This window comes from Cotesia glomerata, linkage group LG10 (genome assembly GCF_020080835.1).
Source record: "Cotesia glomerata isolate CgM1 linkage group LG10, MPM_Cglom_v2.3, whole genome shotgun sequence".
Lineage (NCBI taxonomy): Eukaryota > Metazoa > Arthropoda > Insecta > Hymenoptera > Braconidae > Cotesia > Cotesia glomerata.
Window position 1 is genome coordinate 14,537,256 of NC_058167.1, and position 26,937 is coordinate 14,564,192.

Consider the following 26,937-nt stretch of genomic DNA (forward strand, 5'->3'; position numbering starts at 1 on the left):
GAATCATTTTTTTTTTCATTCAATACGTATAATTGCACGCTAAAATAATATAAAATGGGTATCAAATATTCAAAAGAAAAATTTTCTCACGGTTAGAAAATTTTTTTCTCAACTGAAGTAGGTGGCGCTGCTTCCCTAAAGTATCTAAAAATCTTGATCAAATATGCAAATTTATTATATCAAGTATTTATGATAATTTGAATTAAAAAAAAATTACTTCCACCAAGAATAGAACTTCAAAAGAAATTTTTACTTTGGCCAACCCACTTAGATCTTCCTTCAGGCACCCGAAAATTTTCTTGAGCCAAGAATTTTGTTCTCCAGTTAAGAAATTTTTCTTTCTGTGTAAATGTATTTTTTTTGTTTTTAAAAAATCAATCACCGGAAACAATCGCAAAAAAGAAGAAACTATGAGTATATATCTACGTTTACGGACAAAAATAAGATACTTGAGATAACCCGTAGCGGCAAAATCTGTTCATTAGAATTTCACAGTTAACGGGACTTCAAAACGAGGGCTAGACAATTAATTAAAGCCAGTGATATAGCGTAATCTAATATCATAAATAATAGGAAACTCGCGCCCGGCTCGCTCTACAGTTGAGTCATTATTTATTCAGGCGAATTCTCTCCCTGCAGTGTACTACTACTGTATGTAGAATTCAGCACTCGTATACACAATATCTATTATGACTGTGTGTGTTTATGAATAGAGTAGTTGTGTCCCCTGCGATCCACTTTTCCCCCTATTGTACCCTTTTACCATCCAGTGTTATATACCCCACACACCCATTTACCCTCCCTGGGCACTCTCTGAGTCTGTTGTACTCTACCAGACACCACGGTTCATGTATATACGTAGAACCCAGTCATACAGTTATAGCCCGGCATGGTACATAGCACGGGTCTGGACACCCGAAATTAAAACAAAACGAATCTGAATCATGGAATACAAGTTAATTGGCCTATTGCGACACGTCTCTGCATTATTATCTTTTTGTCATTCAGTGTTACGTTAATTATCGTCCATTCTCTTCTAACTGTTTTTATTTTCTAAGCTTTGTTATTACTTTTACTTATTACAAGATGAGTCTAGGGGCTTTTTTGCTTTATAATTTTCATTTGCGACAGATTAAGGTAGATTAGTTTGATGGAATTAGTATTAGTGAAAGATTACACTGAATTTTCGATAATACCTAATGGGTGGTAAGGTATTAGGAGTTAATAATTCATTGTGCTCGCAATGTACAAAGATTAGCGCTGTGAATCTGTTTCAGAAAATTTTTTTTTCTATTTTAGATTATCTTATTGACAAATTACTTTGTGGACAAGAATTTCTTGACTTAAGAATTTTTTAAATAAAGAATTTATTAAATTAATTCATTAGTTTTTAATCATTTTAATTAAATTAATTCATTAATTTTAAATCATTTTAATTAAATTAATTCATTAATTTTTAATCATTTTAATTAAATTAATTCATTAATTTTTAATCATTTTAATTAAATTAATTCATTAATTTTTTATCATTTTAATTAAATTAATTAATTAATTTTTAATTATTTTAATCAATTCGACCAATTTGTTAGACAAGAATTAAATATAAAAATTTTTGAACTGAGAAATTTTACGAGATTTAAAAATTTTTCGTCTTTATTAAAAAACAATGAAACTCTTTAAATTAGTTTTCTTGATTCAAGAATTTTTCTCTTAAATCAAGTTAATTTTTTTTTGAGTGTAAAAAAAAGAAGTATCATGCTTGAAACTCTTCCCAAAATCGACCGCATGCGTTTGACAGTCAAAGATTATTTACATAAGTCCCACATACCCAAATGTGTACGTCATTGTACTAGCACATATATAACCTCCTTATATACATGTATATAGGGAGTGTTGGGGTTCTCGAGTGTGTAGAAGTAGCTGAGGGCTGAGGACTGAGTCGAGGAGTATAGGAACTCTAGGACATAGAGACGGTTGAATGGGAGCTCTTCCTCATCCCCTCAATGTCACTACCGGCATCTCTACTAGCAAAAGGCGTCGGCGTCGGTGCAATACGACATACGAATTTTATTTTCCAGCTCCACTGGCATCCTATATATTGCACGCTTTGCTTTACTTATTCACTCTTCTACACTCTACATAACAACAGCCGTGTGTCGCTAGTCAGAATGCCTTATGTAGACCCATGCACGTTGTGCGAAAAATATATAGATCGTTTTTACTCCCTGCATATGAAAATATACATTGAAATAAGGTTCGTCGAGGGTAAAAATAAATAAAAAATAAAATAAACTAAAAAATTTTACGTGAAGGATGCATGGGAGCACGTGAATTGAATTCCGTATATTTACTTTTATTTTTTATTCTATTTTATTTTATTTTATTTTATTTTATTTTATTTATCTCTTCTCTTCTCTGTACCTTGACATTATTTTTTATCCTTGACTTGATAAAGGATAAGAGATATCCTATGAAATACTTCTAATTGGACTCGACCGAAAACTTTTCCGAGAAAGTTTACCGAAAATAAAATAAAAAGTAAATACATTAAGTTAACTCGGTAAATTCAATGAGAATGGAAATTCAATTTTATTCTATTTGATTTTAAAAGTTATCATTGCTCGTTCCTATGTTATGTCAAATTGAGAAAAGGAGAACAAGAAATAAGAAATAAGAGGACATTACGTATAAATGTATATGTATGACGTATCGTAAACGACTCGAATCCACGATCTGTATATTATATTGAAACTTCTACATTCTATAATACTTTTATTCCAGAATCGCTGTATCAGGAAAAAACTCAGGCATTATTTCTCAAGTGTTATCAATTGACCGTATTTTTCTTTACTCAATTTTTTTTTAAAAACCCTGACAAATTGATTCCTTATTTTTCCAATATCGTTATATGCATATTATTTTTTTACGATTTACATTTTTCACGAATAGTCGTACAATAGAGCATTGAGAATTATTTTTCCAATATTGTATTTTTAAAGTATAATAGTCATTTTATTGTTCATTTAATATTTACATTTTTATTAAATTCATTTTATCTTAAATTTCTTTGAATAAGAAACATTTTTTTATACTATTAAAATATAATCAAATTTCTTTTATATTTTCATACATAATTTAAATCGAGAGTTTTACCCACTCCTAGTATGCTAAGTCATTGATTATTAAATTCTAATTAATTATTCACCGTCGGTGTCAATCTAAATGTTAAAAGGCAATCCAGATTTTTGCATTAAATTTATTTCTGAAAAATCGATCATTTTCATCAAAAACTTTATGATAAATAATTCGACAATTTCGTTATTAAATTTAGAATTTTTATAATTAAAGTAGTAAATTTTACATCCACTGACAGCATTTAATATTTAACATTTAAATGTTGTTATTATTAGTTATTTTACAGATAAGTCTAAAGTAAATTAAATGTACGAAGTAACTTTACTGAAATGGATTTTATTTTTTACAACTGCGCGGGACATAATTTTAAATTATTGTGTCATAAACTTTTTAGATCCAGAAAAAATTTACGAATCAACTTTGTGTTTGCAACTTACGTAATTTTATATATATACATCAAATTTGCCCCATAGGTTAAAATTATTCCGATTACTTAGTGAGAATTAATAACGCAAGAACAATTTTAGTTTAATTGAACAAAAATTCATGAAAAGTTGCGAGGAATTTATTAATTACTTTAAAAAAAATATATATATATTTTTTTAATTGAAATATTTGGAAAAATTTTTCCCTTCAATAAATATTAATTGAAGGTAAAAATATTTATTAGAGATATTTTTTTTTTATCAACTAATGAAATTCAACTAATGAAATGAACAGTTTCAATAAAAGAGGAATAATTACGTGAATATAAAAGTTTAATTGTGATCAAACAAAAGAGAATTTCAATAATTAAATATGAATGATGGAAATTCTCGTAACAGCGAAACGAATATAAAAAATTTATAACAATAAAAATATTTTTATATTAAATCAAGTAAAATTAAAAATAATAAATACGATGAAATACAAAAATAAACGAGTGAGCAACGAAGGATTGCAAATTATTTGATAGAAAAATTATCTTGAAGCTATTTTAAAAAATTGATAAGTTAAAATATTTTTTGGTTAACCATTTATTATACAATTATAAATTAAATCAAAAATACATTTAAAAAATACATTTTTTCGGATTCTGGAGCAATGTAATTATGTTAAACAAGAATTGTATCCTCGAGTAGATTAATTGATTTGGTAAATTGCACGCTCGTTAGATATGACCCATGTAATGAGTCTCCAGGCTTCAATAATAAATAAATCCTGACTGGAGTGTATATGTAATATATGTACTATGATTATTATTTATTATATATGTGCCGAATATTGAGAGTTCGGGATAGCACGATTTATAGTATCGATTGGTGTACGCGTAACATTTCTCGAGTATCATTCCTATTCTGTGTATGTATTTCAGTACAATATATATTTGTCGACGTTGCGGATTTTCTCGAGCACGAGCACAAGTGTGCTACGCCGCATCGTACACACGGTATTGCTAATGCAAACAAGAAATCACGTTTCTACTAGTCTGGAAAAATTGTCATATATCATATTCTCTAAGTAAATATTTACTTAGCTATATACGTGCCTATTTACCTAAGCGATTATATCAACATGCGTGGTAATATTTGGATAAATATTTTATTAACTTGTACAGATAATTTTTTTTAGCAATTATTCAATAACTGATGAGAGAGTCGTAGAATTTTTGTGTCTTTTTGCGAGGAGTGTAATTTTTATTTTTGTACTATCTATAAAACATTTAAAAAAAAAATAAGGAATTTTTTATCAATATTTCTTGAAGCAAACTTCCATTAAAATATTATACTTTTTTAATACGATGTCTAGTAATAAATTCATTGAAAAAAAAATTTGCATCTTTAGAAAACACAATTGGTAATAATTATAAATCGAAGTCTTGTAATTTTACAAACTTGACTAAGTAAAAATACAGGACAGTTTAAATTTAAAGTTTTCTAATTTTATCAATAATTTTGTAAAGGTTTAGTTTACTAGAATTTGATTTTTATAAAATTTTTTTTTGTAGACTTGATATTTAATATTGTGAAAATTTAAAAGTAACAATTTTTCCGAAAATAAAATATTATTTTGCAATATTTTATTAAATTATAATATTCAATAACTAAATTTAATTCCAAATGACTAATTCAAGTAATTAAGTAAATAATTTCATCGAAATAAATAATTATGAATACTCGACGAATAAATTCAATTGAAAGTGCTTATTTAATTATTCGGGCAATCAAATAATTAAACGAACAGTTTAATTATTTTCAATAATTCATCCAAACATGAATTTTTTATTTGAATAATTTCAATAGTTTATTTACAATGAAATCGCAAACTAAATGAATCATTTAATTAATTATAATTCCAAAAAAATTCAGATAAAAATTTTTACTTCATCATGAAACCGATAATATTTCTCTCAAATTAGATCGTAATTAAATTAAAAAAATAAATTGGATATTATTTTTTTTTTAATTAATTTAATCACTAATTTTTTTAATCAATGATTAAAATAAACTCCAATCTAGTTATTTCGACTCGATAATTAATATAAATTTAATTACTCCCTACACTGTAAATTGATAATTAACGTACACGGCTATTTTTTTTTAATAGATTTTTTTATAAATTCAATCATTGCATTTGATTTCATAGTAGAAATGACAGAAAATTTTGTCATTTTTTCGCTAAAATAAAATGTCTTAGTACATTATCAATCAAACTACCATTGTTGCGTGTTAAGCTCAAGTGATTATTAATTGCTGAGCGCCACTGTGGTAGGTACTCAAGTGTCACACGTTTAGTTGCATAATGTCTGATGTATATTGATGCAAGCACGACCTTACATGTGTGTGTTTGAATGGTTGCGATGGTTATAGGCGTAGCAATAATACACATGTGGGAGTAGAGCGTGAATTGTTACATAGGATCGTCAAAGCGTGAACGCGAGCAGTTTGATCTTATTAACGTTTCCATTCGTCGGTGGCACGTGGTGGCAAACAAGGTTTCACAGGGCACAGAGTGCAGAATATCTGCACGCCTCATGTGCGATATGTGCCCTTCAGTGCGACAACGTCGATGCATCATCGATGTTCTGTTTCCAATAAACTCAACCAGACGTTCCTGCTCCACTCTTGTCATTAATCATCCAAAGTAGTGTACGGAGCAACGAGCAACACGACAAAGGTAACGTCTGCTGCTAATGTTATTATTTAGTTCCTTTTTGTTGATATTACGTTAAATTTTAGTACATGTTGTTTAATACTACCTTCAAAATAGGCTGGCAATAGCCTAGTCAGCTCGGTGCCCACTTTTTGAAAGAGTGGGACCCGGGTTCGATCCCGGCACGCACCACTATTTTTCAGTGATTATAATTAAAAATATGTGCGTTACGTTGCCAACCTCTAAAAGTGGCAGAGATAGCCGGGCGGCACACGTCTGACTTGGGTTATCACCTATTTAAGCAACAACTTGAATGGGTGACCACTCTAGTCGGCGTTGGTTAGCGCGAGGGATCTCTGCACACTAGGAGAGGGGCCTAATGCTCCAGTGGTCGATAAAGAAGAGTTTCTTATCAATCACTGTAGACTTAGCCCAGCTCCGACTGTACTATCATGGGTTTTCTCTGTGGTTTTTCCCATGTTACTGTTTCAACAGCCTGAGAGGTGAGGTTCAGGGCAAATGCGGTACAGAAAGCACAAGTCGGTCCACAGCCGCAATATAAAGCAGAGGAAGTGTTAATAATATAAGAGCAAGGAAAGCGTAAATGCTAGGAGAAAGAGGGGAGATAAGCCTTGTAAAAACCGAGAAAGGTGTACAAATAAAAAGCAATTCTCTACTACCTTCAAAATTGAAAAATTGCGTAAAAAAATTTAATAATTTTTGTACGCAAAATTTTTTTCTTAAATTTATTTGTTTATAAAACATGACGAAGCAATTGTCAAATGTCGATAATTTTCATGGTTTTAATTTTTAAAAATAAAAATCTTAATCACTTAATTACCGATAATCAAAATTATTATTTTTATTATTAAAATAAATTAATCAGATTAATTTTTAAGTTATCACCTGACTGATAAAAAATGAATTAAGAATTTGCTTTGTTAGGTGAAGAGCCTAAATAATAAATATTCATAGCACATTGTTAATTGATTCTTAACCACTATTATTATCATTGTTATTATTTAAAATTATTATTTTTTGTTATTTATTAGATTCAACTGAAATTAATTAAATTAAGTGGCTCTGTAAAATTATAAATATTTTCGTCTGAACTCATTGTCTTTTCATTTTAAGGTGGAGCAGCGAAAATTTTCAAATGGAAGTTCTAATAAAAGTAAATAATTATATTGAATTATCGAAGATAATATTTTTATTATTAGAAATAGTTAGAGTGAAACTTTCTATACAACAAAGAAAATGACAGATGATACAAATAAAACTTAACTCTTCAATATATTTATATATTTCAATAATAAATAGTTAAATTTTTTAAATGGCTTGTTCATCACATTGTATAATCATCACATTCTATTATTTCATTTTTTTTCTTCATTGTTCATCTATATTTCACGTCTTTAAAAAGTTCAATTAAAAAAAATTAAAATAGAGTGACAAGGTCATATTAATTTATTTTAAAATTAAATTTTGTAATTGTATTTTGAAAATGATTTTTTAAATAACCAGGACAAGTTGTTTTCTCTAATTATTTTTTATAATTTAAAATTAAAAAAAAATATCAGCCATTATATTAGTTTAAGAAAATAATTTTATTTAAATCCAATAAATTTATTCACGCAAGCTCAATGCACAAGTAATCCAACAAACGACATCGATGTCAATAATAAAGCTGTAAGTTAAATTTTTATTTTTAAAAAAAGCTTAACTCTTCAATATTTAACAATAAAAATTCGTAAAGTAAAAAAAAAATATATATATATATATATATATATATATAATTGCATTATTTCAATTTTTTTTTCTCATAAAAGATAGAAATGAAAGATTGACGTGAATCTGAGAGTAATTTATTGGTGGGTCGTGCAACTCGAGATGAATATGCGGTGCAAAGATTGGCGGCGGGGTTTTAAATCAATTATAAATCCAGAACTCACAGTTAGTTGGAATAGAAACTTGAAGATGAATTGAACTGAAAGGCCGAGGTATAGAGAAGCTGACAGTGATGGTTTAATTGGCGAAGAGACGAGCCGGTGACACATTGGCACGAGACATCGGGATCTCCAAGCCGTCTATCTTTGTGAATGATAGCAGGGCGCATCCTTCGGTCGAACGAGTAGAATGAGCCTCACGGTACGGCTGGTTCCCTTGGCGTTCGCACGAGTCGGCAGGAAATTGATTGGCTTTCCCAGGTTCCATTCCCCACGACCCACACTGAGATTTATTCCCATCGACCTTCAACCGTGTAATTTCGTGTTACAAGTTTACACCAGGCTTAACTCCTTTGTATTCATTGACTTGTGTTCAAGTTATACTTGAACACTCGCTCATTGATCATCTATCACTTCGTGGCTCGTTATGATCCGATTAATGTTGTCGAGTTTCGGGTTTTCCAAGGCGTGGAACATTTTTTTCATCAATTTCATATCAAGCGAGTGTCGTAATTCAAGCTCAAAACTCATAACCCATAGCATTGTATTATTTTTTTCCAAATAAACTGTCGGATTGTGGCGAGTTAATGGTAACGGTAATGGCCGAAATGGGTAAGGTCTCAACTTGGTACTCAACTTTGCATTTCCGACTGTTGAAACTCCATAGAATGCACCAGACAATTTCGAGAGATGAAAGTTGACAGATGTTTTAGGATTTCATGAATGGGAAATTTTTATCCTCGGTTATGGGCTATTGTTTTCATATCGATTGAAGATTTTGAATTTTCAATTAGGAAATAACAGTTTCATCAGAATAATAAAAAACTTTAAAAATTTTATTCTAAATTCTTGAAGATTTTTAAAAATAAGATGTATGACCACTTATTTAATCTGGACATTTAATTTAATAACACTCATTTATTTAAACTTTATTATTACTTACTGAATTTTGTCAAGCCGTTAAGCAAATTGGTTAAATCGGAATGATGTTTTTTATGTTATTTATTTCTTAAATTTAGAATAGATTATAATTAAATAGTTACTATAGCAAATACTAATATGATTAATAATAATGATACTCGTCAATATTGTTAATTTATCAATCTAATTGTATACTTTTCATTATTTCTGTATGTATATATGATGTACCCTTAATTATGTCTGTATTTTTTATAAGTTTGCCATTCGGCAATTAGGCCTTGGCATAATAAAGCAAATCTATTTATCTAAATTCTGATTTTTGATAAAAAAAAAAATGAAAATTTTATGAACTATAAAACTACTTATCAAGGTCGTAAAAGTTTTAATGAAAAAATGTAAAAATCAATTTTTTAATTAAACTACTTCTTCTTATTCATTAAACGAAAATATTTTGCATTTAAAAACTTAATATAGAATATTGTCAACATGATATTATAAAGAGTTTATTAAAAAATTTAAATTAATAAACAATGAAAATGTTAATGCATTCAAAAATTAAGAGTGCTATTAATAATTCAGCTTTTAATTTAAAACGAAAAAAAAAAATTTACCGCAGCTTGGATTCGAACCGAGAACTTCAGAATACTAACCATGAAAAAACTATAATTAATTTTTAGAAATATAAATAATTGTTTAAAAAAAATTTAGCGTTAATGTGTTAATAATAGTAATGATAATAGTAAAAAAAAAAAAAAAAAAAAAAAAAAAAATATGCCGCAGCTCGGATTCGAACCGAGAACTCCAGATTGCCGATGGTTAGGACAATGGTCTCCACATGTTTCTATCCACAGAAACCTGCAGAATAAATAGAGGCTAATATTAGTTGGTAATTCAAAGTTCATGAACAGAGATCATGCACAGACCACCATCCCTACAACACGAGAAGTGATACACTGGGAGCGGTCATCCATATCCCCGATACCATGAGGTTCCTTCATGGCAAGGGGGATGCAGTATACACTTGACAAATCGTTCTGGCGCGTTACCACTTTCGCCACTGCGGCTCTGGTAGAACCGAAAGCTTTAAATTACTTATAAGGTGTTGATGGCTTTCAATGTCTTTATCGACCGTAATCGTTGATGAATAAATTTATTTAATTTGTTTCTTTTAAATAATGGCATACAATTAATAAATTAATTAATTTTTTACAAATTAAATTAATTTATTACTTTATTAACAAATTATAAAATTTTTTTCTTAGTATATTTTAATTTAATTTCAAGAATTCTGAATAGAAAAAAAAATATTAATAAATTTCATTTTTCTACTTCTAAATTTTACGAAAAAATGAATTTAAACTATACTGACAGTCTGTGAGTTTAATTTTAAATTTTCATACAAAAATATTAAAAAAAATTCTGATGCCTGGAGTATCGTACTATTTAATATAAATATTTCCATAAAATCTCAATCAAATATCTAAAAAATGTTATGAACTTTCTAAAACAAGCCTATGTAAATATAAAAGTATATATTGAACAGTTGTGTCTATATATTTTTTTTAATCGAAAAAAAACATTGGATTTTATTTACAATTCTCTTTGATCCCGATCGCATTTTCCGCGACCATCCTGCTCGTTTTCTGTTAAATAAAAAAAAAGACATCATTTTTTGTTTAATCAACTTTTAATTGCGACATTTAATTAGATTGGACCGGAATGAAATAGAGCGAAGGTGTTTAATTGGATTACAATGGATATTAGCAAAAATACCGAAACAAAGTGAATTAATATTAAGTTTGAAAAGCTATTTACGGAATATAAATGAATATTAATATGTATATATGTATATAATGTAAAACTGTCGAAATAGTTGGAATGAAATTAGTGAACATCGTATATGTAATAAATTAGAGAGTAGAGTGAAAGAGAATTAAATTTATAGTTACAAATGGACTGTCCGGTGTCCTTGTGGTTTCAAGAGCCTTTTCCCTTGTCTCAACATGGCTGTTTGCGTCAAGTACCGTTGACTGAGTTTCATTGTCTCCGTGCAACCAAAAACTCAGCTGTACATACACATAAACTGTAATGCTGTTCTGTATCTGGGTGTCTACTAGGTGCAAAGATAACAAAGGGATGATAAAAGCGCCCTCAAATCGCGTACGATTGATCCATTTTAAATTTACAAGTATTTGCATACTTATTCTTCGATCCAACAGTAAATGGTACTCTTGACCAAAGACTGACGACTGACGTATACAAGACAAACCTGGTCTTGTCATGATTAGATAAATTTTCTATTTATGAAAAGAATAAAATAGCGATCTAAATGAAAACTATAGATTGTAATAAAAAATTGTTAAAAAAAAAAGTTAAGTTACTGAATAAGAAACCTTAATGGTTAATATGCTTTAAAAATGTAATGGAAAATGCGAGTATTTGATTAGATATTTCTTTTTCTGATAATTATTTATAATTTTGTATTTATTTCTCTAAAAATTTATTACTTTTTGTACTTATTATCTCTTTGCATTGTATTATCGACACTAATTTTGTAAAAAAGTCTATGTATTATAAAACAATTATTTTTTGTACTGGTTCTATACACAGATGTTTTTGCACCTCGATAGAATTCCTTACCAAATAAATAAATAAATAAAATAATTAAGAAAATAAGGATCAATAACTTTAATAATATCACTAAAATCATAAATGAAAAATCAGTAGATCCATTTTAAGGATCCACTATCCCAACAGCCAAAGCTATCCAATGCATTGTACTCTGATCTAGTCTCTCTATGCTATTAGCCATTGCCATTAGTTATAGGCCTGTATTTGACAACCAGTAGCTTCAGTAATTAGATGCCAATTAATTCGATCGAACCCAAAGACAAACAATTAGTCCTGTATATTAATTAATGAAAGTTGTATACGTACAACTAAATGGATTGAATTTAATTATAGAATGGATGAATAAACATTTAATAACACGATTAGCTATTAATTCACGGTTAGATCTTAACTCATATCCTAAATCGATTTGGCAACGATCCTCAAATTCTCACTTATGCTCTTACTCACAGATCACTTCGTTTAAGTGCATTCAGCTTGATGAGTGTAATTAACACCGTGTTCTCTAATTCGTAATTTGAATATTCACCGATTGCTGTTGCTATTACTAAGTGCTGATAAATTATTCGAAACTCCTTGTAATTACTACGATCAATAGTTTTTTTAATTTTCTATATTAACAGAGATAAAAATTTCACTTTGTTGATAAAAAAAAAATTAGAAAAACGATTGATCCTGAAAGCCATCCCTGAAATTTCCCGCTAATTCAATACCGAAGCGCTTAAAATTGTGCTTATGACGTTTTTGCTCTTCGAGCTCAAGTTAAATAGAAAAATTCTTGAATCAAGTTAAATTTACTTGAACTAAAAAACATTTTTAGTTCAAAAACTTTTTTAGATAATTGTTTAGTAAAAAATACATTTCCATCTTTGATAGAAATTGTTTTTTAATAATTTAAATTTTTAATATTATTTAAATCATCAATCAAAAGTAATTCAATTAAAATTGTTATGAAGATAAACAAAGTTTTCAAAGAAAGTTTGATTAATATTTGTGCTCAAATTAAAAGTTTGCCTATAAGGGAGTTTTGATTGTAAATAAATAGATCAATAACTGCATAAGCTTTGAGCAAATGTAAATATAGACATATAGAGATATGTTTTGAAGTGAAACAACTGATATTTCGTATCAACATTATCTACAGATCTATTGCATAAGCTACTGTACACTTGGTTTTGATTGGAAACGTGGGAAAACACCGGCATCACCGACATGTCAGTTGTTTGTGTAAACTTTGGATTATCTCTCGTAGCTTGTCGTCAAACATACCTAGGATTCAAGTGTAATAATCTATCATGGTTCATTTATTCCTCTACAAGCGGCTGGGCTACTTTGAATTTATCCAGAGGTCAGTATCTACTGGCACAGCTATGCTGTTTCAATTGGGGTTTATACTATCAGTTGATGGTTAATGTTAGATACCATAAAATTTCTTTCATGAATGAGATAAAAATTTCAGAATTTAGAAATTATAACAACAAATTTAAAAATTTAACGTTTGACAAAGCTTATTTTTTTTTTAATTATTTGATAAAGTAAGAAAATAAATGAGGTTTTATTTTTCATACCGACTGGACGAAGTTTTCTGAATCACCGATGACATTTTTGAAATTTCTGTTGTCTTCAATGATGCTCTTTATTAAACAAACCGATTGAATGATCAAAAAGGTGATAATTTGATGTAAAACCTAAAAAATAATTGTTTGGAATTAAAATTGTAAAAAATATTGTTCGTATCATATTTATGAAATAAATATACAAAATGGTAATTTAAGTAAAAAAAAATTTAATTGAAATATTTGTTAATGTTTAATAGTTATTTATAAATTAAAAAATGTCTGCGACATTAAAAATGATGACACTAAAGTTGACAGACATTAGAATTTTTTTTAGAATTTTAAAACAATGAAATTATTATAAAATAAATTAAATAAAAAAATTCCACATGTGAAAATTAAAAAAAATTATAAGTGGAAATTTTTAGAAGCATTTTTTTTTATTGTAATTGATTGGTTATAGAATTTAAAAAAATTGACAGCTGTCAGCTATAACTTCAGTCATAATAATAATAAAGTTAGCCGACATTTTTGATTTTTTTATTTTGCTTAATTTATTAAATTATAACTAAAAAATCATTTTTAAAAAATTGCACTTATAGTTTTTTAAGTTTTTAACAAATGAAAAAATTTTTTTTGTAATAATTCTTTAATAAAAAAAATCATAAAAATTTTTAGATGTCAGCTAACTTTATTTTCATACTTCAGTATCTTTAAAAATGATATATTTACCTCTTTTTTCATTTTCTGAAATAATTCATCGCATAATTGATTTTTTTTTTAAATAAAAGAAGATATAGCTTCGTTAAACTTTTGGAAAATATTAATGGTGGACGAAAAAAAAAATTTACTAATTTAACGCGACTCTTTTACATTATTTATTTATCTTTTCTATTGATATTTGTTTAAAGTTTATTCATTTTAGCTTATATTTAATAGAATTGCAAATTATTCTTGTTTTTTTTGGCAATGTTCTGATAAATAATCAACAATAATCATCATATATAAATTGTTTAACCATTTATTGCCTAAGCCTAACTGACAGCAACAGCGTATCTAGCACTCTGAAGGACCAAAGTGTTTATTAACTTTTCAAATAGACAAGTTGTGGCCTCTGGCGGGAATTTATGAACTACGAATTCCCGGTGAATTTATAACTGATCGCCATTTTTAGTGCAAACCTTGTAAACATACGAAACTCTGAGGCATCTAATTACTATATTTATCAAGCATTTACAATAAATAACCCACTGACTGGATAGATTATTTACAAATACGCAACAATAAATAATAGTCACTTAAATTAACTCATTTGATGTAATTGTTCTTGAAGTGACAGTTCATTACTTTGGTGCGTATGAATAACCTACAAACTCTTATTAAACGTCATCTGTTATATATAATTATTTTTTTTAAAACTCATTAATTCAGCTGTAATTAATTTTTGTATTGTTTATTTTTTTTTTAATTTTTATTTATAATTAATAACACTCGCTTTTTTTTTTAAGATGTTTCAAAAGACTAACATTCTGTTTTGTAATTATTGATTTTTTCATGGAATTATTTGATTGCAATAATGAGTCATTGCATTATTCATCGAAAATAATTATTTTATAAACAAAAGTACTTTAATAAAATAATTATCGCATTTTTTGTAATAAGTTTATTTAAATCAATAAAAGTAGTTGACACACGACAATTTTTAAACAAATAAATTTAATTAAAAAAATCGAAAAATTTTTTAATTTTTGTACGCAACATTTTTTTTCTTACATTTATTTGCTTATAAAACATGAAGCAATTGTCAAATGTCGATAATTTTCATGTTTTTAATTCTTAAAAATAAAAATCTTAATCACTTAATTACCGATAATAAAAATTATTATTTTTATTATTAAAATAAATTAATCAGATTAATTGTTAAGTTATCACCTGACTGATAAAAAATGATTTAAGAATTTGCTTTGTTAGGTTAAGAGTCTAAATAATAAATATTCATAGCACATTGTTAATTGATTCTTAACCAATATTATTATCATTGTTATTATTTAAAATTATTATTTTTCGTTATTTATTAGATTCAACTGAAATTAATTAAATTAAGTGGCTCTGTAAAATAATAAATATTTTCGTCTGAACTAATTGTCTTTTCATTTTAAGGCGGAGCAGCGAAAATTTTCAATCGGATAATCTGAGATAGTGCCTGGTTATTTCAAAATATCCCAAGTGAAAGTTCTAATAAAAGTAAATAATTATATTGAATTATCGATGACAATATTTTTATTATTAGAAATAGTTTGAGTGAAACTTTCTATACAACAGAGAAAATGACAGATGATACAAAGAAAACTTAACTCTTCAATATATTTATTTATTTCAATAATGAATAGTTAACTTTTTTAAATGGATTGTTCATCACATTGTATAATTCTATTATTTCATTTTTTTTCTTTATTGTTCATCAATATTTCACGTCTTTAAAAAGTTCAATTAAAAAAAAATTAAAATAGAGTGACAAGGCATCTTAATTTATTTTAAAATTAAATTTTGTCATTGTATTTTGAAAATGATTTTTTAAATAACCAGGAAAAGTCGTTTTCTCTAATTATTTTTTTAACTTAAAATTTTTAAAAAATAGCAGCCATTATTTAAGAAAATTTTATTTGAATCTAATAAATTTATTCACGCATGATAGCTCAATGCACAAGTAATCCAACAAACGACATCGAATTCAATAATAAAGCTGTAAATAAAATTAAAAAAAATATATATCATTTTTATCGTAAAAAATATTAATAAGTTATTACAAGAAAAAATTGTTCTAAGAATATTATTGTGCTGATTATTGAAAACATTTATTTTTATCTTAAGAATGTGTTGATAATGGAAACAAAGTTTTTTAAGTAGCAACAATTATTAAGATAATTATTTTTCTAGTTATAAAAAATAAATTAAACTAAAATAATAAAGTTCAATGTTTTTAAATAGCAACAAACATTAAGATAATTATTTTTCTAGTTATAAAAAATAAATTAAACTAAAATAATAAAATTCAATGTTTTTAAATAGCAAAAAACATTGATATAATTATTTTTTAGTGATAAAAAATAAATTAAACTAAAATTATAAAGTTCAATGTTTTTAAATAGCAAAAAACATTGGAATATTTATTTTTTTAGCTATAAAAAATAAATGAAACTAAAATAATAAAATTCAATGTCGTTTATTAAAAGCTCATGTATAATATTAACATACAAAATAACTGCCTGCGTTAATTAGTGTCGAACAAAATCATTGTGGTGAAATGTAATTTTTTAATTATCAGCTGGATTGAACCCTGGTGCGCCAAAATGTTCGCATTAATAAATCGTATACTCGACTGGCTAAAGTCGTTATTTTGGAAGGAGGAGATGGAATTAACGTTGATTGGACTTCAATACAGTGGAAAAACAACATTCGTCAACGTGATCGCCTCCGGTCAGTTCAGTGAAGACATGATACCCACAGTAGGATTCAATATGCGAAAAATAACCAAAGGAAACGTGACCATTAAAATATGGGACATTGGAGGCCAACCCAGGTTTAGATCCATGTGGGAAAGATACTGTCGAGGAGTTAACGCCATTGTCTATATGATGGACGCTGCTGATCCCGATAAAATAGAGGCTAGTCGTAACGAACTGCACAATCTTCTAGACAAACCTCAACTGTCGGGTATTCCCGTGTTAGTGCTAGGCAACAAAAGAGATCTCCCTAACGCTCTCGATGAAAATGGCTTAATAGATAGAATGAATCTCTCCGCGATCCAAGATCGCGAAATTTGTTGCTACAGCATTTCTTGTAAAGAAAAAGATAATATCGATATTACTCTTCAATGGCTTATAGCTCATTCCAAAGGTAGTGTTCGTTAAGTTTGTAACAATTAATTATATTTTTTTTTTTTTTTTTTTTTTTTATTTATGAATGGAACAAAACTAAGAACAGAAATTGAAGATCATTCGAAAGTTGTGTTATCAGTAATAACCTTATCAATCTATGCATATTAAATAATGAATATTAATAAATAAAGGAACAATATTTCTTTGATAATACGCTTCTTTGAATCAAGTATATATGCTGATGTATTTCTTTAAAATTAGTCTAGACAGATATTAATAAGAAAAACCCTCTTTTATATTTTAATTACATTTTTTTTATTGTAATTTCAATTATTATTTCTGATAAATTGTAGTATTTATTTATGTTCTAATTTGATTGAATAGAAGTGTACATGTAATAAAAAATTATTCAAACAATTAAGATTACTTACTTTTTTTTTTTATTTATATTTAATGACCAATTAACAATGTGCTGTATTTTTTTATTTTAACTATTTTTTTAAATCATTTTTTGTCAAGGTATGTATTGCGCAATCATTCATAAGTGTATTTATTTATTTATTTATTTATTATTATTATTATTTATAAAAACAAGTAGATTAAAGTAAAAAAAAAGAAGGCTGAATAATAAGTAAATTACGTGAAATAATTAAACATTAGATTATATTAATTAATTAAAATAGTAATCTAATTAATTAATTATAGTTTTAATTTTAAAAAATTCAAAGTACTTAGTGTTAAAATCCTTTTATTTCAACAAAATATTTTAATTACAAGATAAAATTACGCTAGACAGTCAACTCTTTGTTATTTTTTCGGTAGCATTTATATTAAATTAAGATAAGATATTTATAAGCTGATTTTTAAATAGTTTGACCTCAAAAGTCTTATGTTAATATTTAATTAAAGATAATTAAACTAATTTTTTTTTTTCAAGATAAATATCAATTTAATCAATATTTTAATTTTATTTTCAATAATTAATAATTTTTATTTTTATTTTTTCAGATTTCACAAATATTTTATGACCAAATTCCTGAATTTTAAATTTTATTTGAATTTATTGATTAAAAAAATCCATAAAATGTCAAAGAAGAAAAATGGTCGTTTTGATGGAACGTCAGAGGAAGAAATAATGAAGAAATCAAAGACACTGTCAGATTACCTGCAACCAGACTTAGATGTCGTCTTCGTGGGCATAAATCCAAGTTTAACAGCCGCGTACAAAGGTCGTTATTACGCTGGTCCTGGTAATCATTTTTATAAACTTCTGCATGCGTCTGAATTGGTTCCTAAGTTTGTTAGCTTTGAAGAGGACAATAAACTGCTGGAGTACAACATTGGGCTGACGAACATTGTTGACCGCGCTACGCGATCTTCCGCTGATTTAAATGCCAAGGAAATAAAGCTTGGGTGCGATATTGTTAATGAAAAATTGAAAAAGTTCAAGCCCAAGCTCGCTGTTTTTAATGGAAAGTGCATCTACCAGATTTTTGCTCAGCAGTTTGGGAAAACTAAGTTCAACTTTGGTCTCCAGAATGAAAAAATTGGAGACACTGCTCTTTGGGTCGTACCTTCTAGTAGTGCCCGGTGTTCTAATTATCCGAGGATGGAAGATAAACTCTTCTTTTATCAAGCTATTAAGAAACATGTTTTGTTCTTACGAGGGAAAATTGATGATCTTAATTTGAACGAGTTTTATAACATGGATTTGAGTAGACCAGTCGTGAAAAAAGCTAAATCGAATTCTGATTTTAGTAAAAATAGTACGGAGACTAGTAATGAGTATCCTCAGTATTTTGTAGCTGAAATTCTTGATGGTACGCAAAATAAAAATCAAAATAAATTTTCGGTGAAAAGTGAGGCCAAGTCTTCTTATTTTGAGTCTTCTTGTGTTGAAAAAAAAGATTTTGAGGAAGAAATAACAAATACTGGTGATTTGAAAGAAGAAATAAAAGAAGAAATCAAGGAAGAGGATTCTGATTTAGAATCTAAGAGTCAGAAGAAAAATTTAAAGAGGAATCGAGATGAAAGTGATTGAAAATTATTTTTTGAGTCTTCTTATGTTGAAAAAAAGATTTTGAGGAAGAAATAACAAATTCTGGTGATTTGAAAGAAGAAATCAAGAAAGAGGATTCTACTTTAGTATCTTAGAGTCAGAAAAAAAGTTTAAAGAGAAATCGAGATGAAAGTGACTGAAAATTATTTTTAAAAAATCAACAGTTGAAATTAAAAAAAAAAAAATTTTTTTTTAAGTTAAAGAATCCCTATGTCAGTATTGTTTTTTAATTATCAAGTTAATATTATTTATTTTTGTAAAACTACGCTTAGTCTCACCCTACCTCAATTTTTTTAATTACATTAAATTTTTGTAAAAGTATTCACAATTAATAAAAATAAAAAAAAATGATGGAATATTTTGAGAAGAAATTTTTTATAAATTTAACTTGTATCCATCAAAATTTCCTAAGATCCATTTTTTGAAAATAATTTTTAATTATAAATGTTTTATTAATTAAAAAATTTTATTTTTGTTAACTTTTGAAAAATAAATAAAATTTATTTTTTATTTTTTATTATAGTGTATTTAAAAAATAATTTTTAACTTCTCTAATATTGGGAATATGCTTGAAGTAAGTATTTAATTTAATTTAATAATTAATTTATTCAAACTATTAAGTACAACTGACTGAAATATTAATTTTTGCAGATACAGCTGATTTCAAGTGATTGACGATCCTATAAATGCCAAAAGCAAAATCGTGAATTAACCAATTAACTGTCCAAGTTATGGCCGAAATAATCAGCGCATGGATACGATCGAGACTGGGTGTAATAATTGATTTAACAGGACCATCAATAGAAAACTGCTGTCAGGACGGGACATTTTACGCGAAACTGTTACACAGTTATGCGGTAATAAACGAGAGCCAATTAAATACAATAATCCATACGTCAGACCCAGCGTTGGCAAGAGTTAATTTACGGCATCTTCAAGTCTGGCTGCGATTTATCGGGGTCGAATGCGATCGGGAAGCTATAGAGGACATTTCAAATGGCAAAGGTACAGCGGCTTTCCAATTGCTCTACAAAATGTATTTGTGCCTAGAAAATAAAGATCGTTTGCATTTCATAACTCTCGAGAAGGAGCGAGAAAAATATGTACCTGCTTCGACTAAATTTGACGTAAAGGTTGTTCCGGAGGAGCCCGAGTTTGAGAAAACTTTGCCGGAACACCCGTTGCTTAAGTTGTTGGAGATCAATACGCAATTATCGGGTTCGCATAAGGAAGATGTCAAGAAAATGATTACTAATTACTTACGCGAACGGCACAGTAAAGTTAGTTCATCACAAGCTTCAAGAATACTCACAGATAATGAAGACTCTGATGATGGGTCGTTAAAAAGTAAAACTGTTGCTCGTAAAATTGATAAGAAGGAGGTAAGAAGAAATGCTAAGAAGAAAATGATGAAAGAGCTTGATGATTTTGCTGAAAAACATGCTGATATTTCGCGTTCAAAGACTGAAGGTAATTATTTTTGTTAATTTAAAAGAAGTTATAAAAAAAATTGCTAATTTAAAGCTGAGAATTAAATTTTGGTAACTTTTTAATAGAGTTTTAAAGAAAAATTTGAATAAGTTAAAATTAAAATTTTTTATTTCTTATTTATAGAAATTTTGAAAGAAATTTAATGTTCGGTTATTGAAAAAAGCTATTGATTTAATTATTAATACATTTGTGTAATTAATGATCTCATATTATTTATTTATTTGTAAAGAAACGTAATTTACAAAAATATGTTATTTTTGTATGTGTAGAATGATTAGTAATGATTGTATACAATAAATAGCATCTCAACATTCTAATTAGCAAATTGTCTAATTCTATTTTAGAAAATCTTCTATTTGTACGACAATAAATAATTATTTCAAAGTTTATTATACCTTCAAAAAACCATTTAATATCATTAATATCTAATAGAGATATAATATTTAAGTTTGAATCATTCAAATAATTTATAATTGGATTATTGCTACATGAAAATATTAAAAAATCACCCTCTAAAAAATAAGGAGTTAGACAAATTGCTAATTAGACCGTCGATCTGTAAAGAGAAGATAAGTTTAAAAATTTTTATAAATTTGAAAGAAGAGAAAAATAAAACAAGAAAAAAAAATTTAGTAATTGATAACTGATAATATTGTATTTAATTAGAGCCTTATGATGTTCATGGACGTCCAGAAGCCGCAAAACAATACATCGAAGAATTGAAAGCCCGCAGAAAGCGAGATTCTGAAATAGATCAGCGTAACAAAGAAATCCAGAATCGCGTATTGACATATTTTTGGGACAAGTTTGAAGAGGATCAACAAAATCACTTTGACAAAATAATTGCAGGAGCTGTGTTGCGTCAGTCGGATTACGAGAAGAAAATGACCACGAAATTGTGTGAAATACGTCGGCAGAAGGATAGAATAGCTGCTAACAGACAGATGGTTAATGAAATGATGTTCAAAGCCAAAGAAGACCACATGCGTTTGGTTGAAGAAAGCAAGCGCGAAATGAAAGCTTGGGATGATGAAGAGTTGGAGGATGAAGTTAGAAGGTTCAATGAACTCCAGCGACGTTTACAGGAAGAACAAGAAGAAAAAACTAGGCGTGAAGTTTGTAAAATAGCGCAGGATGTTGTTGATGATGTGGTTGACCTCGCAGTTTATTCTCTGGACACTGAAATTCCTCGTGGGTTGTGGAATGAATGGAAGAGCTTATTTGTTAGAGGTTTACAGATTTTTTCATGCAAAGTAGATAGCCAAGATAAATTAGGGAGTCAACCAGAAGTTATTTCTGATTATCTTCAGGACAAAGATTTGAGGGATTATATTGACATTAATGCTCCTTGGAATGAATTTATACCGGAGATTGACCAGGAAAGTAAAGAATTCATCGAATTGGGGAGTATTGCTTTAAGTTATATTGTTCATAAGTTACTTCTAAAATTTCCTCAAGAATTTTTAAGACCTAAACTTCCTGAGGTTAGCGTTCGAGCGATCTTACTTGGAGTTTCTGATCCAAAGCATTACTCAACACTGCAAGATTTACTGAAACACCAGAAAATAAGCGTGATTCGGGTGGAAGATGCTATTAACTATTGTCTTCAGTGTTATAAAGGAGAGAAGAAAGATGAAGACAGTTCAGAAGAATTTAAACTTGAAACTCATTCGGAATCATCCATAAAAAGTCCTGAGGAGTCCACTTTGAATTTTGAAGATAAGAGTAAGAATATAACAAAAATTGAAAAAAAAACGCAGACTTCCAGAGTGATTCCTTTTGATGACATGCACCCAAAATTGAGCGATAGCGCATATATCGGAGAATGGACCTACAGATTTATCATCCAAGGTCAACCCGTTTCTGATGAATTATTAGCCAAGGTTATTTTCGAGTACCTGAAGAGTTTTGACGACATCAAAGGCTGGGTTTTGATGAATTATCCAGTTACTTATCGACAATTAGCGTTTCTTGAGCTGTCATTGAGCGGCAGACCACTGTCTGATGTCAATAAAGTCTTCAGTTTCAATGAAGATGATATTGAAGACTATGAATTTGAACCTCAGATAAAGTTTATCGATTCAGGCGAATCTTTTTGCAGAGAATCAAAACTGCTGCCGCATTTGGTAAAATCTGATGTAAAATATAATTCTTGTTTGACCGCATATGTAAGAATGATTGAAAAACCTGCAGAAGTTGAGGTAAATGCTGAAGAATTACTTGAAATAAGAGCTGAAGATTTAACGCGTGTGGATGAATTCTACATAAACCAAGGAATAGCTCGGGTGGTTTATTACAATGAGTGTGATAGCAAAACACTGAAAAGAGTCGCGAGACTGGTTATTGGGGATGATAGAGCTCCGAGGAAGTTTTCTGAAGAAATTTTTGAGAGTGAAGAGTTCAGAAACAACTCTGTTAAATCATTGAGTGTTAAAAGTTCGCAGTCTCAAGAATGTAAAGTCAAGCCTGGCGAATTAAATTGGACTTGGGTGGATCTGCCACTTAATTTTGAGGTCTCCAAGGAGCTGGTTTCGCTGTGGAGGAACTGCGAAAGTACTTATGTTAATGAACTGAAAGATATCTTGTCTCTGAAGAGGCTAAACTTGACTGCAATCATTCCTTACAAGGATTTTGTTTACAATCGAGTGGCCCAAAGCGGTAAAATTGGCTCGGATAAGCAAGAGCTCGTGAAGAAGTTCAAGGAGGCTTTTAATAGCGTAATTGAAAGTGGCTTTGATGAAGTTAAGAAGAGTGAATTGCGCGGTGACGTAGAAGAGTTTCAGATGGAATTATGGGAGATTTGTGATGCAAAAAGGCTAAAAGCTGATGAAAAGAGGAAGAAGATTATTTTGGATGACTGGACTTCCAAGCAAGTTATTGTGCTGGTTAATATTTATGTCAGGATTATACAGATTGAGATAAACCGGTTTGTGGATACTTTGGAATTTTTAAGGTGTTATTACTTGACGATGCTGCAGCGGACGATTGAAGATAATATTTTTAGGAAAATTATTCTGGATAAAGTTTCAGGTTAATATTTAAAAAAAAAATTATTTAGTTTGAATGAATTTATAGTATTGCTCTAATCAGGTCTAAATTAATTTAAATTAGGATGTTATTGACCAAATTTTAAGGTATTCATTAATTTATTTTTTAGATATTTGTATTGAGTTTTTATTTTACATGAAAATGGTTAATTGTTTATTTGTTTGTAAACACATAGGTGCCTGATGATGTCAGAATAAAACTGATGAAACGTTGCATGTTAAAATAAATGAAATAAAAAACATAACATCAATTTGGTCTACAACATCCTGATTTAAATTAATTGTAGATGAATTTATAGTTTTATAATTATTAATAGGAAATTGTAGAGGTGCAGAAAAAAAATGTCCAAAGCTACCAGAAATAAATGACGCTGCTTTGCAAAAAGAAATTCAGAGTTTGATGTTGGGTGTTAGCGATAATTTGGAGGAAGTTATAGATCATTGTCTAGAAGCAATAACGCCGACTATTGATTATGCACAATCTATAGTTGAAGAGTTATCAAACTCAGCGGTTGGTGATTTAAAGAAAGAACGTGGTTCTAAATCAAAGAGACGTTGTTCAACGGTAAGAGTTAAAAGAAAGTCTGAGAAGTTATCTGATGTTTCTGTAAAACCCAAGAAAGTTAAATTGGGATCCAAGAAGAAAAATTTGTTCTTGGAGTGGAAGTACGCGCTGATGTACGAGATAAATAGAGTAAAAATGAGGGTACAGATACTAAATTCGGCTGTCAAAGCAGACATTGAGTTTCTTCTTGTGAATATTAAGCGAGGATTTTCTTTGGCTGGTCAGTCGATAAATGAAAGATATAAAATTGAGATTGATAATGTCAATGATTTGTTTAAATTATTTGAAAAAGCGATTGAAGATGAACATCTTATTGAAGAAGAAATAAATTTAGTCAACGATTGTTTTGTTATTCCTAAAGACGTTAAAATTGTTGAGCCTTTGGTTTCAGAGGCAGAAATTGATGATAAATTTAGAATAGAACAGTTGTGTTATTTGAAAGATGTTTTCCAGAGTGTGGAACCCCGTGGGATTATTTCAAAGGTTTCGTTTGTATATATTTTGCAAGACTTGATCACTTGCGAAGAATCAGAAGTGGAAGAAGAAGAAGAAGAGTTGAAAGAAGGAGAATACGTTATTTCTTCTTTACCTACCGCGTGGTTGAAGTTAACGGCGCAGGAAATTAAAAAAATAGTTGATGAGGTTTTTGAAGACGATACTGTCGATTGGAGAGAGTTTATTGTTTATGCATTGGATGTTAACTTGAGTCAAGATGCGATGCTGGATGCACTGGATGCTTTCAAGCAGAAAGATAGTGATAAAGATCAAATTATTAGTAGGAAAGAATTTTTTTCTGTGCATCTCTGGCCGTTTAATTTGAAGATTAAGCATGAAGAAGTTGAAAAGGAAGAAATTCTTGATGCAGAGAGGTTAAATAATAAGACAGATGATTTAGATAAGTCTCAGGATGAAAAAATTGAAGATAAAGAAGAAATTAGTTTGGAAGAGAATGATGAAGAAGAAATAGGACGGCTTTATTTGATGAAACTGTTTGTCTGCGATATGTTTTCAAATGATGATAGCGTTAATTATATGGAAGTTTTACTCGCGTTTTGTAAAGACGAGGAACCGATTTATGGATTTGGAAAAACTTTAAGTATTTTTCTTGGGCAGAAAATTTGTATGGATTATGATGAAGGAGAGAAGTATGTCGCGAGTATTGAAAAACAACATTCGCAGCAAGTTATAAAGAGATATGCCAAAAGAGTAAGTTTGGTGTATTTTAGATTGGTATATTTTAATTTTAATTTTGATTTTACAGGTGAGCGAAAAATGTGTGGATGAACTGATTGATTGCGTTGCTGAAAATTTAGATAGAGTTGATGGGTCTTTGAAAAGAAATATTGAAAATGCTAAACTGGTAGTTGAGGATCAGGAAAATTTGCAATTGCTCAGTCCTTCAGATGAGAAAGATTTAAAATTAACTAAGTCGGATGAAGAAGATTTGAAATTAACTAAGTCAGATGAAGAAGATTTAAAACTGAGTAAATTAGATGAAGAAGATTTAAAATTAACTAAGTCAGATCAAGAAGATTTAAATTTTAGTGAGTCAGATGAAGACTTGCTTCTTTATTATAATGAAAATTATTATGATGAGCAGTGTCATGATATTGTGTATTTTAATGCCGGTGGTCGACAAGCGCGAAGAAAGAATACGCGAAAAATGGTTTATTGGATATCAATAGATTTTTGTGAGGTAATTTTAATTATTTACTATTTTTTTCATTAATTATGCACTGGATAAATTATTTTTTAAAAATATTACATTCACAAAAATTAATACAAACAAAAATAAATTCTACTTAAGGTAGATGACCACCTGATAAATTAAAACCTCCTTAAAGAGAGTACAATAAACTTCAATCTAATAAAAAAAAAAAAAAAAATAAAAATATGTAAATCATGAAAAAAAATTTATATTAATATCAAAATTATTGTTAAATTTACCTAGAGTTAATAATATAAAATTTCCTAATCCCATTCCTAAAGTAAATAAATTAAAAAAAGGTTTTTATTTCTTAATAAAATTCAACGACGAAATAATTAATTTTTAATGATTTTAGAATTAATATTTTATTTAAAAAAAAAAAAAAGAATTATTTATTTTTATTATTCATAATGGACATAAAATTTCGTAGCTTATTTTTGAAACTTTTAAAAATTCCCGCTTTTATCTACGCATGCGTAATCGTTTTATACTTCTGCGCATGCGCAAGTTTGAAATTCAACGGCCATCTTGTTTATAGCGATTCCGCCAACAGTCACTGCGGTCCAGTATACTCATTCCAATTCCAATCACACAATTTTATATTTTTCAGTCAGTTTTAACGTCATTGTTACCTCAAATAGCAATAGAAGATCTTGAAGCAAGTACGGGAGTTTCATTAAAAGAAAATTTGCGAACTGTCAGTAAAGAATTACGTTGTAAAGACACTAAAATTAGTTGCAAGCTCGTGTTGGCTCACCGTCTCATCCGTCATGACTTGATCACTCGAATGCTAGCGTCGACCAATAGATTTACCGCCAAAAACCTGAGCAGTATCCTGAGAAAAATTATCAAGGCCAAGTAGTGAATA

The 26,937-nt window shown here is 28.5% G+C and overlaps 3 protein-coding genes across 4 annotated transcripts; all 3 read left to right on the forward strand.

The window, feature by feature from the left end:
• Positions 1 to 14,471: 14,471 nt before the first annotated feature.
• Positions 14,472 to 17,290, forward strand: LOC123272532 (ADP-ribosylation factor-like protein 8B-A). Of its 2 annotated transcripts, XM_044739394.1 has the most exons (3): positions 14,472 to 14,672; positions 15,482 to 15,565; positions 16,647 to 17,290. In XM_044739394.1, exon 3 carries the CDS (start codon positions 16,672 to 16,674, stop codon positions 17,230 to 17,232), a length of 561 nt encoding a protein of 186 aa, XP_044595329.1. In that variant the 5' UTR covers positions 14,472 to 14,672; positions 15,482 to 15,565; positions 16,647 to 16,671; the 3' UTR covers positions 17,233 to 17,290. The 2 variants fall into 2 exon arrangements, with proteins under 2 accessions (XP_044595329.1, XP_044595328.1); XM_044739393.1 differs by lacking the exon at positions 15,482 to 15,565.
• A 911-nt stretch (positions 17,291 to 18,201) lies between these two features.
• On the forward strand, positions 18,202 to 19,469 carry LOC123272512 (G/T mismatch-specific thymine DNA glycosylase-like). The gene is made up of 2 exons (XM_044739371.1): positions 18,202 to 19,208; positions 19,367 to 19,469. Exons 1-2 carry the CDS (start codon positions 18,224 to 18,226, stop codon positions 19,396 to 19,398), a joined length of 1,017 nt encoding a protein of 338 aa, XP_044595306.1. The 5' UTR covers positions 18,202 to 18,223; the 3' UTR covers positions 19,399 to 19,469.
• Positions 19,470 to 19,824: 355 nt separating this feature from the next.
• On the forward strand, positions 19,825 to 26,931 carry LOC123273440. Its single transcript, XM_044740839.1, has 5 exons — positions 19,825 to 20,728; positions 21,416 to 23,779; positions 24,114 to 25,567; positions 25,623 to 26,057; positions 26,680 to 26,931. Exons 1-5 carry the CDS (start codon positions 19,990 to 19,992, stop codon positions 26,929 to 26,931), a joined length of 5,244 nt encoding a protein of 1,747 aa, XP_044596774.1. The 5' UTR covers positions 19,825 to 19,989.
• Positions 26,932 to 26,937: the final 6 nt, after the last annotated feature.

Coding starts and splice junctions, on each gene's coding strand:
- LOC123272512 (XM_044739371.1), top strand. CDS start 18,224: ATGACCAAATTCCTGAATTTTAAATTTTATTTGAATTTATTGATTAAA. Junction 19,209..19,366: donor ATCTAAGAGTCAGAAGAAAA/ATTTAAAGAGGA, acceptor GTCAGAAAAAAA/GTTTAAAGAGAAATCGAGAT.
- LOC123273440 (XM_044740839.1), top strand. CDS start 19,990: ATGGCCGAAATAATCAGCGCATGGATACGATCGAGACTGGGTGTAATA. Junction 25,568..25,622: donor TAAAGAGATATGCCAAAAGA/GTAAGTTTGGTG, acceptor TTGATTTTACAG/GTGAGCGAAAAATGTGTGGA. Junction 26,058..26,679: donor TATCAATAGATTTTTGTGAG/GTAATTTTAATT, acceptor TATATTTTTCAG/TCAGTTTTAACGTCATTGTT.
- LOC123272532 (XM_044739394.1), top strand. CDS start 16,672: ATGTTCGCATTAATAAATCGTATACTCGACTGGCTAAAGTCGTTATTT.